A 12,840-nucleotide genomic window follows, 5' to 3' on the forward strand; every position below is an offset into this window, starting at 1 on the left:
CATACTTCCTAAAGCAACCTACAGATTCAATGCAATCCCTATCAAAGTTCCAACAACATTTTTCACAGAAATAGAAAAAACAATCCTAGAATTTATATGGAACAACAAAAGACCCCAAATAGCCAAAGGAATCCTGAGAAAAAAGAATACAACTGGAGATATCACATTCCCTGATTTCAAAATATACTACAAAGGTTTAGTAACCAAAACAGCATGGTACTGGCACAAAAACAGACACACAGATCAATGGAACATAATTGAGAGCCCAGAAATAAACTTATTCATCTATGGACAGCTAATTTTCAACAAGGGAGTCAAGAACATACAATGGAGAAAGGAAAGTCTCTTCAATAAATGGTATTGAGAAAACTGGACAGCCACATGCAAAAGAATGAAAGTAGACCATTATCTTACACCATACACAAAAATTAACTCAAAATGGATTAAAGATTTGAATATAAGACTTGAAACCATGAAACTTCTAGAAGAAAACATAGGCAGTACACTCTTCAACATCGGTCTTAGCAAAATATTTGCAACTACCATGTCTGACCAGGCAAGGGAAACAATAGAAAAAACAAACAAATGGGACCACATCAAACTAAAATGCAAAGGAAACCATCAAAAAGAAAAGTCAGCCTAACAATTTGGAGCTGATATTTGCAAACCATTTATCTGATAAGGGGTTAATATCCAAAATATATAAAGAACACATACATTGCAACAATAAAAAAAAAAAACAATAACCAATTAAAAGATGGGCAAAAGATCTGAACAGACATTTCTCCAAAGAAGATATACAGATGGCCAACAGGGACATGAAAAGATGTTCAACATCATTAACTTTCAGGGAAATGCAAATCAAAACTACAACGAGATATCACCTCACTCTTTTCAGAATAGCTATAATTAACATGACAGGAAACAACAAGTGTTGGAGAGGATGTGGAGAGAAGGGAACTCTCATACACTGCTGGTGGGAGTGCAAACTGGTACAGCCACTATGGAAAACAGTATGGAGATTCCTCAAAAAATTAAGAATAGAACTACCATACAATCCAGCTAGTCTACTGCTGGGTGTTTATCCAAATATGATAACATAAATGCATAAAGATACATGCACCCCTATGTTCATTGCAGCATTATTTACAATAACCAAGACTTGGAAGCAACCTAGGTGCCCATTAAGGGACGAATGGATAAAGATGTGGTATATATACACAATGGACTACTACTCAGCCACTAGAAATGATGAAATTCAGCCGTTTGTGACAACATGGATGGACCTTAAGAGTATTATGCTGTGCTAAATAAGTCAGAGGGAGAAAGTCAAATACTATATGACCTCACTCATAAACAGAAGGTAAAAACAACAAACAATCACAGAGACAGAGATTGGATTGGTGGTAACCAGAGAGTAAGGGGGAGGGATGAGGACAAAAGGGGTATTAGGCACATGTGTGTGGTGATGGATTATAGTTAGTCTTTGGGTGGTGAACATGATGTAACCTACACAGGAATCGAAATATAACGATGTACAACTGAAACTTATATAACGTTATAAACCAATGTTACCGCAATAAAATTAAAACAATTACATAGTTGTAGTATCTTAAACACTGAATACTTATATAACAAAATTATAATACAACTGTATAAGAAAAATGCATAGAGAGGGGATGTTTACATATATCTTGGAGAGGATGGAATAAAAGAGAAATAAACCCTCAGCATTCAGAGTGAAAAATTAATAGATAACGCCTAAAACTGAAAAATCAAGAAATACCAATATTTACATATTGAGAGATGTAAAATTTTTAAAATACCTGAAATTGTTCAATATGTTTGCGTGGGACATGGATGGAGGACAGGAGGCAGAGGGCCACTATTTTTGTATAAGTATTACAGAATGCATTGATTTTTTCTTCTTTTTTCATTGAGGTAAAATTGGTGTAATATACATCATTGCATTTCGACTTCTGTGAAGACTACATCATGTTCACTACCTAAACTGTAATTGCCGTCTGCCATCATACACATATGACCTGTTACCCCTTTCGCCCTCCCCTGCCCCCTGCCCCTCTGGAGTCCCCAAAAAATTAAGAATAGAACTACCATATGATCCAGCTGTACTACTTCTGTGTGTTTATCCAAAGAATACAAAAACACTAATTTGAGAAGATATTTGCACTCTTGAGTTCATTGCAGCATTATTCATAATAGCTAAGGCTCAGAAACAACCTAAGTGCCTATCAACAGATGAATGAATGGATAAAGCAGCAGCACAAAGCATCGAGTCTTTAAACTATATGCATTACGTCACGGATGACTATTAAAACAAGTTTTTTATAAGCTGGATTCAAAGTACTGGATAATGATAATAAAGAAGATAGGAGAGAAAGTATTTCTGAGGGAAATTAAAACTAAAATCCTTGTCCTATTCAGGGAGAGAGTAAAAGTACCAGTTAAATATAGACTTTGTTTAACTTCCAAATCAACAGAGCTCAATAAAGAGAATAAAGAACACAAGATAAATTCAACCAAACAAAGGAAAGGAGAAAAGAAAGGGAAAGCTTGATGAAGAGAAAACACAAAAGAAGATGGCAGAAATAATTTTTAAAATACCAGTAAACACAATAAATATAAAAAGAGACTCATTGATTAAAATAGATTAATTTTTTAATCAAACAATAAACAGTTTATAGGTTACTCTTAAATAGAAGAAAGATATATATATATTATATAATATATATATACAAAAGACGTATTTTTAAAAAGAGTCTTAGAGACTGTCTATTGACAAAAAAAAAAAAAAAAAAGAATGTTTAAGAACCTGTGAACTTTATGTACCGTAATAACACAGCCTGGTACTGTCCCAAACAAAAAGTGACAGAATTAGAGAAAGAAATTAACAAGCCAGCAAACAGGTGCAAAATTTTAACCCCTCTCTCAAAAGCTGGTAAAACAAAACCAAACAATTAAGAATTTAGAATATTTGAAAACCTGATATCAAAGAGAAATAAAGACAGAAATTTGCATCCCAAAACAGATTGAATATTCTCTTTAAGCATGTGTGGGACATTTACTAAAACTGGCCACATATGAAGCCAGGAAGAAGTCTCAACCAGTTTCACAGAACTGACATACTTAAAATTAATTCATACTCATTGCAGAAAATTTGGGAAGTGTAGATAGTTTAAAGCAGAAGATAAAAAGTATCTGTAATCCCACTCTGGCTAGAGTTTAACTTTTTTTTTTTTTTTTGTAATAGTAAAATTTACGGCATATTTCCTTTGCACTCTGTTTTATTTGCAATGCACCTGGTGTATTTCCGCTATAGGAGCACTAGCCTCCGTGGAGTTTATTTTCCTTACGGAGTCAGCCTCATGGAAAGAATACCTGCTCCTTGCGGTAATGTGTGGTTCTTAGAAGAAAATTAATATTCACAGCGCTAATATGTGTTTACCCCTAGGTAAATCAGAGGAAAGAGGAATGAATGCACTGGCAGAGAGGCAAAGAAGAAAGGTATTTGAGATGAAGCAAAAATCAGATTCGCACTCTACTCAAAGGTCCCACGTGCCTTCCTCCCCAGTTCGGTGCCCACAGGAGCCCGCAGGGATAACCCGCATCAACACCTGGATAACGCCTGGGAGGATAGGAACACACATCGCAAGCGGGGACCTGGGGCAGAGGAGGTGCTAAGCAGGGGCCGCGGAAGAAGCTACAGGACTGGGAGGATGGTGATATAGAAGAAAAAGTCAGTATCAATACGGGGCACCCTCAAAGGACTTGAGTCTTCCTCTGCCCCGCCTCCCGGCTCCACATCCCCATGCTCAATAAAGTCACAACTGTCGGCCCTCTGCTACTTGAACCTTTAGGAGAAGGCGCTGTTTAAACCTGCAGCCAAGCAGTCCAAGGACAGTCTAGCCAGGGAAAGATGGGCGTGGCGGCACTCAGGGCGCGGTTGGGAGGAAACAAGGCTCTGCTCTTTCTGCGTCACTCTGTGGAGGGGAAATGATTACCGAGCAGCAGGAGGCGCCCCGGCTCTGAAAGGCCGCTGCTCCCAACCACCAGCAGCACACACACGTCACAAGTCACAGAAGCTACCACACTCTTTAAGGGACAAGGTGGGGGTGGGGCCTTGCGAATGCCTTTCTCCTGATTCTTGTGAGAAATTCATGGAATTTCTGCTAAATGCCTGGCACACAGTAGGGCTTGATACATTTTAACTATTTACTATTATTTTCATTTAAGTATACTTAACTACAGTGGTTTGAGGCACAGGCTTTGATTTAAAACAGTTCTAGATTTAAATTCATGCTCAAATCCCACTTATTAGCTATTTGGCTGCTGCAAAGTGGGTTTACCACCACTCTAAGCCTGTAAACCTTTAAACCTCAACTGTCAAATGAAGTTAATAATACCTACTTTACGGGATTAAAGTAGCTAATATACCTAACGCGCTTAGCACAGTGCCCAGCCCATAGATAATGGTAGCAGTTAGAATTCCATTTAACACATATTTGTTGGTCTTTCCTAGGGTTTTTTCCCCATTCTATTCTTACTGAACTTCTTCCCCTTCTGTCTCTACCTAATTATTTTGGTGCGGGGGCACTTCTTTTGATACCATTTGGAAACCTTCCTATCTTTCAGTAGCCTCATTTTTCCATCTCTGCCCTGTTCATTCCAGTGTAGGGTGTCCATCATGACTTCTAGTATTGGGAACAGAGATTTAAATAAATGTAGAAATAAGTGAAGTAAAATATAGCTCCTAGGTCCTTTGGTAGAAGTCTACATGAGCACAAAGAAGGAAATGGACAAATAAGAGTGGATCCAGAAAGACTTTATCGAGGAAGTGACTCTTCAGCCTAATCCTGAAGTATGAAAGTTTGGAAGCAGAGAGCCCTGGGTTTGGAGCCATGCTCTCCCACTCACTAGCTGTGGGTGGGTTAACTAATCTGGTTAAGTGTCAGTCTTCATGTCGTCAACAGGATAATAATGCCCACCTAAACGGTGGGTGGGATTAAATGAGCTGATAAATTTGAAAGCCCAAGGAATTGACAGATAATAAATTATCAATACATACTATTTCTCTTTCCTTCCTCCCCTTTCCTGTCCAACCTTGTCTACTGCCTTCTCCCTGCTAACTCTTTCCTCCATTCTCCCTCCTCCTCGCCATCCTTAGTGTAGTTTGTTGTCACCGGGAAACACAATAAACTTCCTAGTTATGAAGAAAAATATGAAGCCACTTGAGTTGTAGGTTGACCCCTGGAATGGTTCTGATGAAGATGTTGTCCGTGGACAGTTTCCCTGGCTACCCCTAAACATCTACCCATATTGTCCACAGTATGCTTTAAAGCGTATTTTCCCAACTTTTTGAGAAAAGTACAAGGCAGGGTTGAAACAGGAGTCTTGCTAAAGATTGAGATCAAGTTCATCTACGTCTTCTCAAACTACCAAACTTTAAGACTCTGTCACTTAAAATGAGGTTAGTATGATACATGCCCTTTCACAATTTGATTTGTGACAATTTTTCACCTGGGTTTTCCCGGATCTACCAACTAAAGTTTCTAATTTCCCAGGGAAATTTTTTGTTTTGAATTATCAAGACTTCATGTCTTCGTATAACTGATATAAACAAGAAGGCACACGGAAAATGGAAAGGAATTGCATTTGCTTCTCTAGAGAGGAAAAGGTTAGGAGGAGAGAAAATAATCTTTCGAGGGCAGCCTGTGATGGAACCTCCTCTCCAGCACAGAGCTGACCTGGGGATTGTGTCACTTTCTCTGACCCAGAGATCAAAGCCTGATCTGGATCCCCTGCTGGGAATGTGGTCAATCCTGATTTCAGCCGAAGCTGATACCATCTTCTCATCCTACACCAGGTCCAACCTTATCTATTTCCTCCTTCCTCCTGGAGACAGCTCTCCTGGAGTCCAGGTCCCCCTGATTCTCAACATCATCTGATGACATTCATTATGGCTGCCACCTCCCCCATCACAGGAGCTAGGCACTGGGGAAGGCAACATAGCCTTTGCCTTCAAAGTGTTTACAGTCTTGGAGCTGACAAGGTGCTGGCAGTAGAAAAGTAGTGAAGCTAAACATCACTAGAAGGCAGCAGAGGGGAAGAGGTATGGACATGAATTTCTTGAGAAGTCAGGGAAAGTGGAGTTCACTATGAGCTGAGCTGGTAAAATGGCTTCCCGGTAGAAATCATTCTCCATTGTGTGAGAGGCACCGGTTTACAAAGCCATTATGGATACAAACTTCTGAGCCAGACTGCCAGGGTTTCAAGCTGGATCTGGCAACGACTAGGGTGTGTCCTGGGCAAATTATTTAAGCCTCTCTGTGCCTCAGTCTCCTCCTCCGAAAATGGAAATAATACTACCTACCTCATAGACTTGTAGTGAGGATAAGATGAGTGAAGATAGGTGAAATACATGGTGTACAGTAAATACTAATAAAGATTACTGACTTTTGTTATTTATGACACGGTGTTCTCGAGACTGAGAAATACACAAGTGTACATAATCGTGCCTGTGTAATTAATGTCGGGGAGGAGCGTGTGTGTTTAAGACACTATCTGGGACGACTTGTATAATGTCATCTTTAGGCAAAATGCCTCGTTATTGGCGCAGCTCGAGAAAACACACATCCACACGAGCCTGCATGTGAGGCGGGGCTTCTCCGGCTGCGCGGTGTGTCTGGTCTGTAAACACCGCCGGCTCGGAGCTGGGCGGGCCAGCCCACGCTGCGTGTCCACGCCGACCCCGGGGTGTGAGACTGTGTCCCTGTGTGTCATCGACTGATGTGAGCCCTGCTTCGACGTGCGTGTCATGGCTTAAAAATAGATGCTAATCCGTCAACCGGTCTGGCGGTGGCAGCGCGGCGGCGGGGCGGGGGCAGCACAGCGCGGCGGCGGCAGGAGAGTCATGGCCGTGGGGCTGCCGGCCGCCGCGATCCGCCTCCGGGACTGAGACCCCACCGCGCGCAGAGGTAGAGGGGCTGCGGCGGGTGGGCGCCCTACACCCCCTCCCCCGGGGGGAGGCGTGCAGATCGCGGCTGTGGGGAGCGCAGGGACAGGGACGGGGGCCTGGGAGCCAAGCAAGCTGCGCTCTCCTGGGCTCCCTCCCTCCACGCTCAGCGCCAGGCTGTCTGGGTTGGCAAGGGCTGGGCCGACAGCCATGAACCTGTTACAACCGCGACAACAGACGGAGGGAGGGGGGCTGTAGACCCGGGCCCCTGAAAGCCGGCGGATGGCATTGGAGAATGTCGAGGGGTGTATCCCGGGACAGAATGGGGCTTCTCCACCCCGAAGAGAAAGGTTGTCCCACGGATCTCCTTCCTACACGTAGTCTCTTCCCGCTTCCCTTTACCTTTAAGCATCACCCAGGCAGCAGAAGCTGTTTCCAGAAAAGGTTGTTTTGGAATAAAGTGATGGGATCTTTAGGCCTAAGGAGACAAGGGAGATGATGAGGATGATGGTGATGATGATGGTGGTGATAATGAGGAGGAGGAGGAGGAGGATGGCTGTGGTGCTGTATTTCTTTGCCCCTTCTGATCTAGCCATTGGAAAAACATTTCTCCCTAAACCCCCTAAGATCTAGTCTCCCCTCACCAGTGCTGATCCTAATGCCCCCGCTTCTTAAGCTCTATAAACTGCTGGGTCTCTCCTGGCCTGGGGGAAAGGGAGAGCTGCGCCCTGGCTCAGAGAGTGGGACAGGGACTCAGAGTAGGGGCAGGACAAAGATGGCCTCTCACTGCTGGAGTTTCAGTTGAGGTCCCAGGGGCAGGAGACTTGAGGGGTGGGGGGCGGGTTTCTTTGGCCAGCCCACCGTCTCAGACATGCAGGACCATAGCATGAGGGCATGGGGGAGTGCTCTTGCTGGAGTCCCCTCTCTGCCTGAGGGTCCCAGGGCAAGTCTCAAGGCTGGCCCTTCCCCGCTCTGCAGTTCTACACTTGGTCCCGTTTTCAGAAGGACCAGCTGTCCACAGAGAGTCAGAGATTCTCCTGCTACACCCCTCATTGCCAACCCCTTGTGCTTTGTAGGGTCACTTGACTCCAACAGCAACACATGGGTGGCACTTCCAGCCTCCGAGCCCCTGGGCCTGGCAGAATCCCTCCTCCTTTGCCTTCCTCCCCGCTCTCCAGTGCCCCACCCTCTGCCTCGCCTGCACAGGCACACATAGACACAATACTCCAGCCCTGCCTCGGCTCAGAAATCCCCACATTAAAGATGAGGTTTAAGCCATCATTTCTTTATGTGATCAAAGGAGGGTGGTTGCCTGTTGTGCACATAGATTGGCACCTTCTTTCATTAGCTCATGCATTCAGCAAGTATTTTTTGAAAACTTACACTTCCTCTGTATTGCTTTTCCCCACTCACCACATCCCCCAACATACGCTTACCACAGCAGGCTTCTCTCTGAGGCGGTGGGAGGGCAGGAAGGGGTTAAGGCAGCCTATCTCTCTGGCACTGAGGAGGCAGGCTTGGCCTAGGCCATGGCCTCAGCTGCTAGTCTCTCTGCTAATTCTCTCTGGATGGCTCCAAAGCCACCCCATCCCCCATCCCAGCTCCCTAGCCTCTCTGCCTGTCGCCCCAGGCAGATGAGACCCAGACTTGGGCTGGCAAGAGCTCCAGCAGTGGGCACTGCCACCCAAATACCAAATGTTTGTTTGTGTTTATGCATGTATGTTAGGAGTGGGGGTGGGGTGGTGGAGCAGAAACCCAGCAGCTGGGCTGCTCCCTCTCCCCGTAAACAAGGACATGTGACTCTCCCACCTCCTTGCGTGGCAGAGCCGAAGAGCAGGGAGAAAGGAGCTGCTGCAGCTGAAGAAGATAATCCTGAAGGCCCCACCAGGGCCAGAGGTAGCTTCCTTGCGAATCTTCTCCCCAGGGTGCAGCCCAGTTGGCAGGAAGGGAAGCAGCCACTCTGGACTCACTCAGGTGTATCTCACATCCCTGCCTCTTCCAGCAACAGCTACCTGGAGACTGACCCACCATCACCGCAACCACCCCTGCAGCTGCCACGGTTTCTGCCGCCTCTAAGATGTGCCCTGGTAACTGGCTCTGGGCCTCCATGACTTTTATGGCTCGCTTCTCCCGGAGTAGCTCAAGGTCTCCTGTCCGCACTAGAGGGGCCCTGGAGGAGATGCCAACTGTTCAACATCCCTTTCTCAATGTCTTTGAGTTGGAGAGGCTCCTCTACACAGGCAAGACAGCCTGTAACCATGCAGATGAGGTCTGGCCAGGCCTCTACCTCGGAGACCAGTATGTACCCGGCAGACTGGGACCATGGTTGAGTGTGTGTGTGCATGTGTGTGCACGTGTACGTGTGCATGTATGTGTGTGCATGTGTGTGTGCATGCAAGAAGAAAAGAGAAGGGTGGCAGAGAGGGTGGGTTGCGTTGTTGATTCCAGGTTGAAGATGGGGTGGAGGGGGCTTGGGCAGAGAATGGAGGCTGGAGGGTTTGGGGGAATTTGAGCACGATGGTTGATATACCCATCTCTTGACAGAAAGACTATGTTTGAGTAAGAATATCATTCATTTAGCAAGTATTTATTGTTGAGTGCTAATGCTATGTCCCAGATGTAATAGATGACTTCTCTGACCTTCCATCTATTGTGCTATGGCTCAGAAAAAAGTAGTCACTGGGAACCAGGTACAGTGGGTAGAAAGCCAAAGGGTTGACCAAGCAAAGCCGCAGTGTGTGCAGAGGTTCTGCAAGAAGGGGGCTGTGGCAAGAAGAGCGTCGAAGGAAGAGTGGTCCCCACTTCTCGCTCTCAAGGGCTTTATAGTACACATGGAGTTTTTCACATGCATTTTCTCTCTTAATCTTCGCAACAGCCTTGTGAGGTAGGTACCACTACCCCCAGGCTACAGATGAGGAAACTGAAGCTCAGAGAAGTTGTGACTGGCCCAAGGTCACACGGGTCGTAAGTAGCAGAGCCAGGACTTGAAGGTTCAAGTTCAGTGCTCTTTCTACTTGAGGAGTTTGCACTGGACAGGGCGTTTGCCCTGAGTATGACCATGTTGCCTGAGAGGTGTCTACCACTAAGCTGAGAGGTGTGGGCCACCTGAACCCCTGAAGGTGACATCATCAAACAGGGTAAATGTGAGCAAGGAATAACTGGTAAAACACAAGAAGCTTCTGGGTGTCCAAGAGAGTATATGGTACCAGGGCAGTTAGGCGTGGGAACAAGTGTCAGAATCGTATCGTCTCAAGGTTCGTGGGGATGTTAAATGTGAGTGCGTCCAGCAGCCCAGCTGATGTCCACATCCCCCCCTGCATCCATGCCTACACATTGACCTCCTCTCTGCCTGAATACCCTGGGACAAGAACTCACTCTCTTTCTCAAGGTGCTCCAATCTTTCTTCAGCTAGATCCCACTGTTAGAATGTACTTCCTCACATGAAGTACAGATCCAGCAAATGCTTCCTATAGATCAAGCAAAATTCTACTGTCTCAGCGCACTCTTTCAGTATTTCACTATGACTATTGTCCACCCACCCCCTTAGTCTTTTCTTCTCCAGGTAAAACCTCCCCAGTACTTTCCACCCTTGCTCAAGGACCAGACTCCAGGTCATTGCCCATCTTGGTTCCTCCCTTATGGGTCATCAGTAAGGAAAGCAGAGGCCTGGAGCCGATGATATTAGCTAGGCAGTGGACAGGGTAGGGACAAGGGCTTCTCTCTCCATGGCCTAACTTCCCCACTCTTCCTCTAACCTCTAACCTCTACTCGATGCAGGGACATAGCTAACAACCGCCGCGAGCTCCGCCGCCTGGGCATCACCCACGTCCTCAATGCCTCACACAGCAAGTGGCGAGGCACACCCGAGGCCTATGAGGGGCTGGGCATCCGCTACCTGGGTGTCGAGGCCCATGACTCGCCAGCCTTCGACATGAGCATCCACTTCCAGACGGCTGCCGACTTCATCCACCGGGCGCTGAGCCAGCCGGGAGGTAGGAGGGAAAGCAAGAAAGAGGGAAGGAGCGATGGACGTTGAGTTAGGGAACAGCCCAAGGGCTCAAGAACGAAGAGAGAGAGACTTTAATGACATGACAAAATGCTCGGGCAAGAAAAATACTCTCTCAACCATTTTTTAAAGGCAATACATAAATAGACGAGAAGGAAATAATCCAAAATGTTAAGAGAGGGGCAAGTTGCTCCTGGATGGTGAGATTATGGGTGATATATTTTTCAATTTTTTGCCTCTTTACATATTTCTATACTTTCCAATTATTTCTACCTTGAGTATGTCTTGCTTCAGTGATGAGAAAATATATATATATATAAATAAAAATATATTAAACACTACCCCAATAAATGGTTGATAGAAACAGCAAGATAGAAGGGGGGGGGGAGATGAGGAAGGGCCAGGTTAGAGACAGGGCGTTTTCCCTGGATGCACTTGGCAAATATACACTGAGTCCCTGCTCTGGGAGAAGCTCGGTTTTACGTTAGTGATAAGTCTCTTGAAGCCCTTTTGGGGGTTCATGGACGCTGAGCTGCTGCCTGTTCTCCATCTCATTCATCCATTTGCCGGGATCTGCATTCTCATCCCCCTTGACTGCACCCCCTCCCATCTCCATGCACCTCTGCTCACCTGTCTTCTTCCTCACCTGTCTGTGTAGCCCTCTCCCTAGTCTCTTCCAACCCACCACAAACGGTCCCCCAGCTGTCTCTTGTGTCTGTCCTCACAGGGAAGATCCTGGTACACTGTGCTGTGGGAGTGAGCCGATCTGCCACCCTGGTGCTGGCCTACCTCATGCTGTACCACCACCTCACCCTCGTGGAGGCCATCAAGAAGGTCAAGGACCACCGAGGCATCATCCCCAACCGGGGCTTCTTGAGGCAGCTCCTGGCCCTGGACCGCAGGCTGCGGCAGGGTCTGGAGGCATGAGGGGAGGGGAGGGAGGTCAGGCCAGGTGTGTGGGTCCCTGGTCCCCAGCTGGAGAGAGGAGGCTCAGGTGGCAGGTAGTAGGAAGCCCAGATAACCCTCCTCTCCTGTAAGCAGGAGAGCGAGAGGGCTTGGATGCGGCCCCAGGCCACTGTTGCTATTTGTTGGGAGGGCATAGGGAGTGAGGTTGGGCAGGGTGGTGGGCACCCAGGAGGGAGCTGACCAGGGAGAGGAGCAGTTAGGCTATAGGTCAAAGTGGTCCCAGGATTTGGACACCGCTGGATTCCAGCCAGGTTGCTCCAGGAGTTCACGGTCCCTTCCCCTCTTTGTGCTCAAGTGTTCCCCTCTCTCACTTATTAAAACAAAAAGGCCGACCCTGTCCTGTGCCTGTGAAGGGAGTCAGGGATGCGGCCAGCATGAATGTGATGGTGTAGATTTGTGTGGAGACAGTAGTGTAGAGACAGACGGTGCAGAGATGCTGTGAAAGCTGTGAAACCAGAGGGAGAAACCTACAGACTTGTTACTCCAAGCCCGGGAAGAGGAGGTGTGGGAGGGTTGGCACTGTGCCCGTGGGTGCTGGTCATGGCCAATTACTGCAGAGGTGCGTGACTGAGAGTCTCTAGATGATCACTCGCTTGCTAGATCCAAGTGTTCCAAGGAAAAATAAAGATGGTGGACACGAAGGCGCCTCTTGAAGTCATTGACAGCTTGAATGCGTTCCCCACCTATCTTCAGAGAACCCCAGCCTTGCTGGTGTTAGCAACAGTTCCTGACTCCCTCATGTTGGCCATAAGCCCCTACTAACCTTTAAGTCTCCCCCAGTGCTTGTGGGGAGTTTTCTCCCGAGTCCAATTTGACGCTCCTGCGACAAGTGAAATCTCGAACTGTTATTTCCAGCTATGTCCACACAGGGGCAGCAGAGGACCAAAAACTTGAG

The 12,840-nt window shown here is 46.6% G+C and overlaps 1 protein-coding gene across 2 annotated transcripts; it reads left to right on the top strand.

Moving 5' to 3' along the window:
• Window positions 1-6,610: 6,610 nt before the first annotated feature.
• DUSP26 (dual specificity phosphatase 26) lies at window positions 6,611-12,586 on the top strand. 2 transcript variants are annotated; one of them, XM_070598944.1, is made up of 5 exons: window positions 6,611-6,995; window positions 8,798-8,869; window positions 8,976-9,271; window positions 10,751-10,965; window positions 11,707-12,586. In XM_070598944.1, the coding sequence occupies exons 3-5, from the start codon at window positions 9,051-9,053 to the stop codon at window positions 11,904-11,906; spliced, it is 636 nt and encodes a 211-aa protein (XP_070455045.1). In that variant the 5' UTR covers window positions 6,611-6,995; window positions 8,798-8,869; window positions 8,976-9,050; the 3' UTR covers window positions 11,907-12,586. The 2 variants fall into 2 exon arrangements, with proteins under 2 accessions (XP_070455045.1, XP_070455044.1); XM_070598943.1 differs by lacking the exon at window positions 8,798-8,869 and having other exon boundaries at window positions 6,620-6,995.
• Window positions 12,587-12,840: the final 254 nt, after the last annotated feature.

Source organism: Equus przewalskii, chromosome 28 (assembly GCF_037783145.1).
Source record: "Equus przewalskii isolate Varuska chromosome 28, EquPr2, whole genome shotgun sequence".
In the NCBI taxonomy this organism is placed as follows: Eukaryota; Metazoa; Chordata; class Mammalia; order Perissodactyla; family Equidae; genus Equus; species Equus przewalskii.

Excerpts from the sequence above, each read along its gene's own strand:
- DUSP26 (XM_070598944.1), top strand. The coding sequence starts at position 9,051 with ATGTGCCCTGGTAACTGGCTCTGGGCCTCCATGACTTTTATGGCTCGC. Across the intron at positions 9,272-10,750 it reads GGCCTCTACCTCGGAGACCA|GGACATAGCTAACAACCGCC; the intron begins GTATGTACCCGG and ends TACTCGATGCAG. Across the intron at positions 10,966-11,706 it reads GGCGCTGAGCCAGCCGGGAG|GGAAGATCCTGGTACACTGT; the intron begins GTAGGAGGGAAA and ends CTGTCCTCACAG.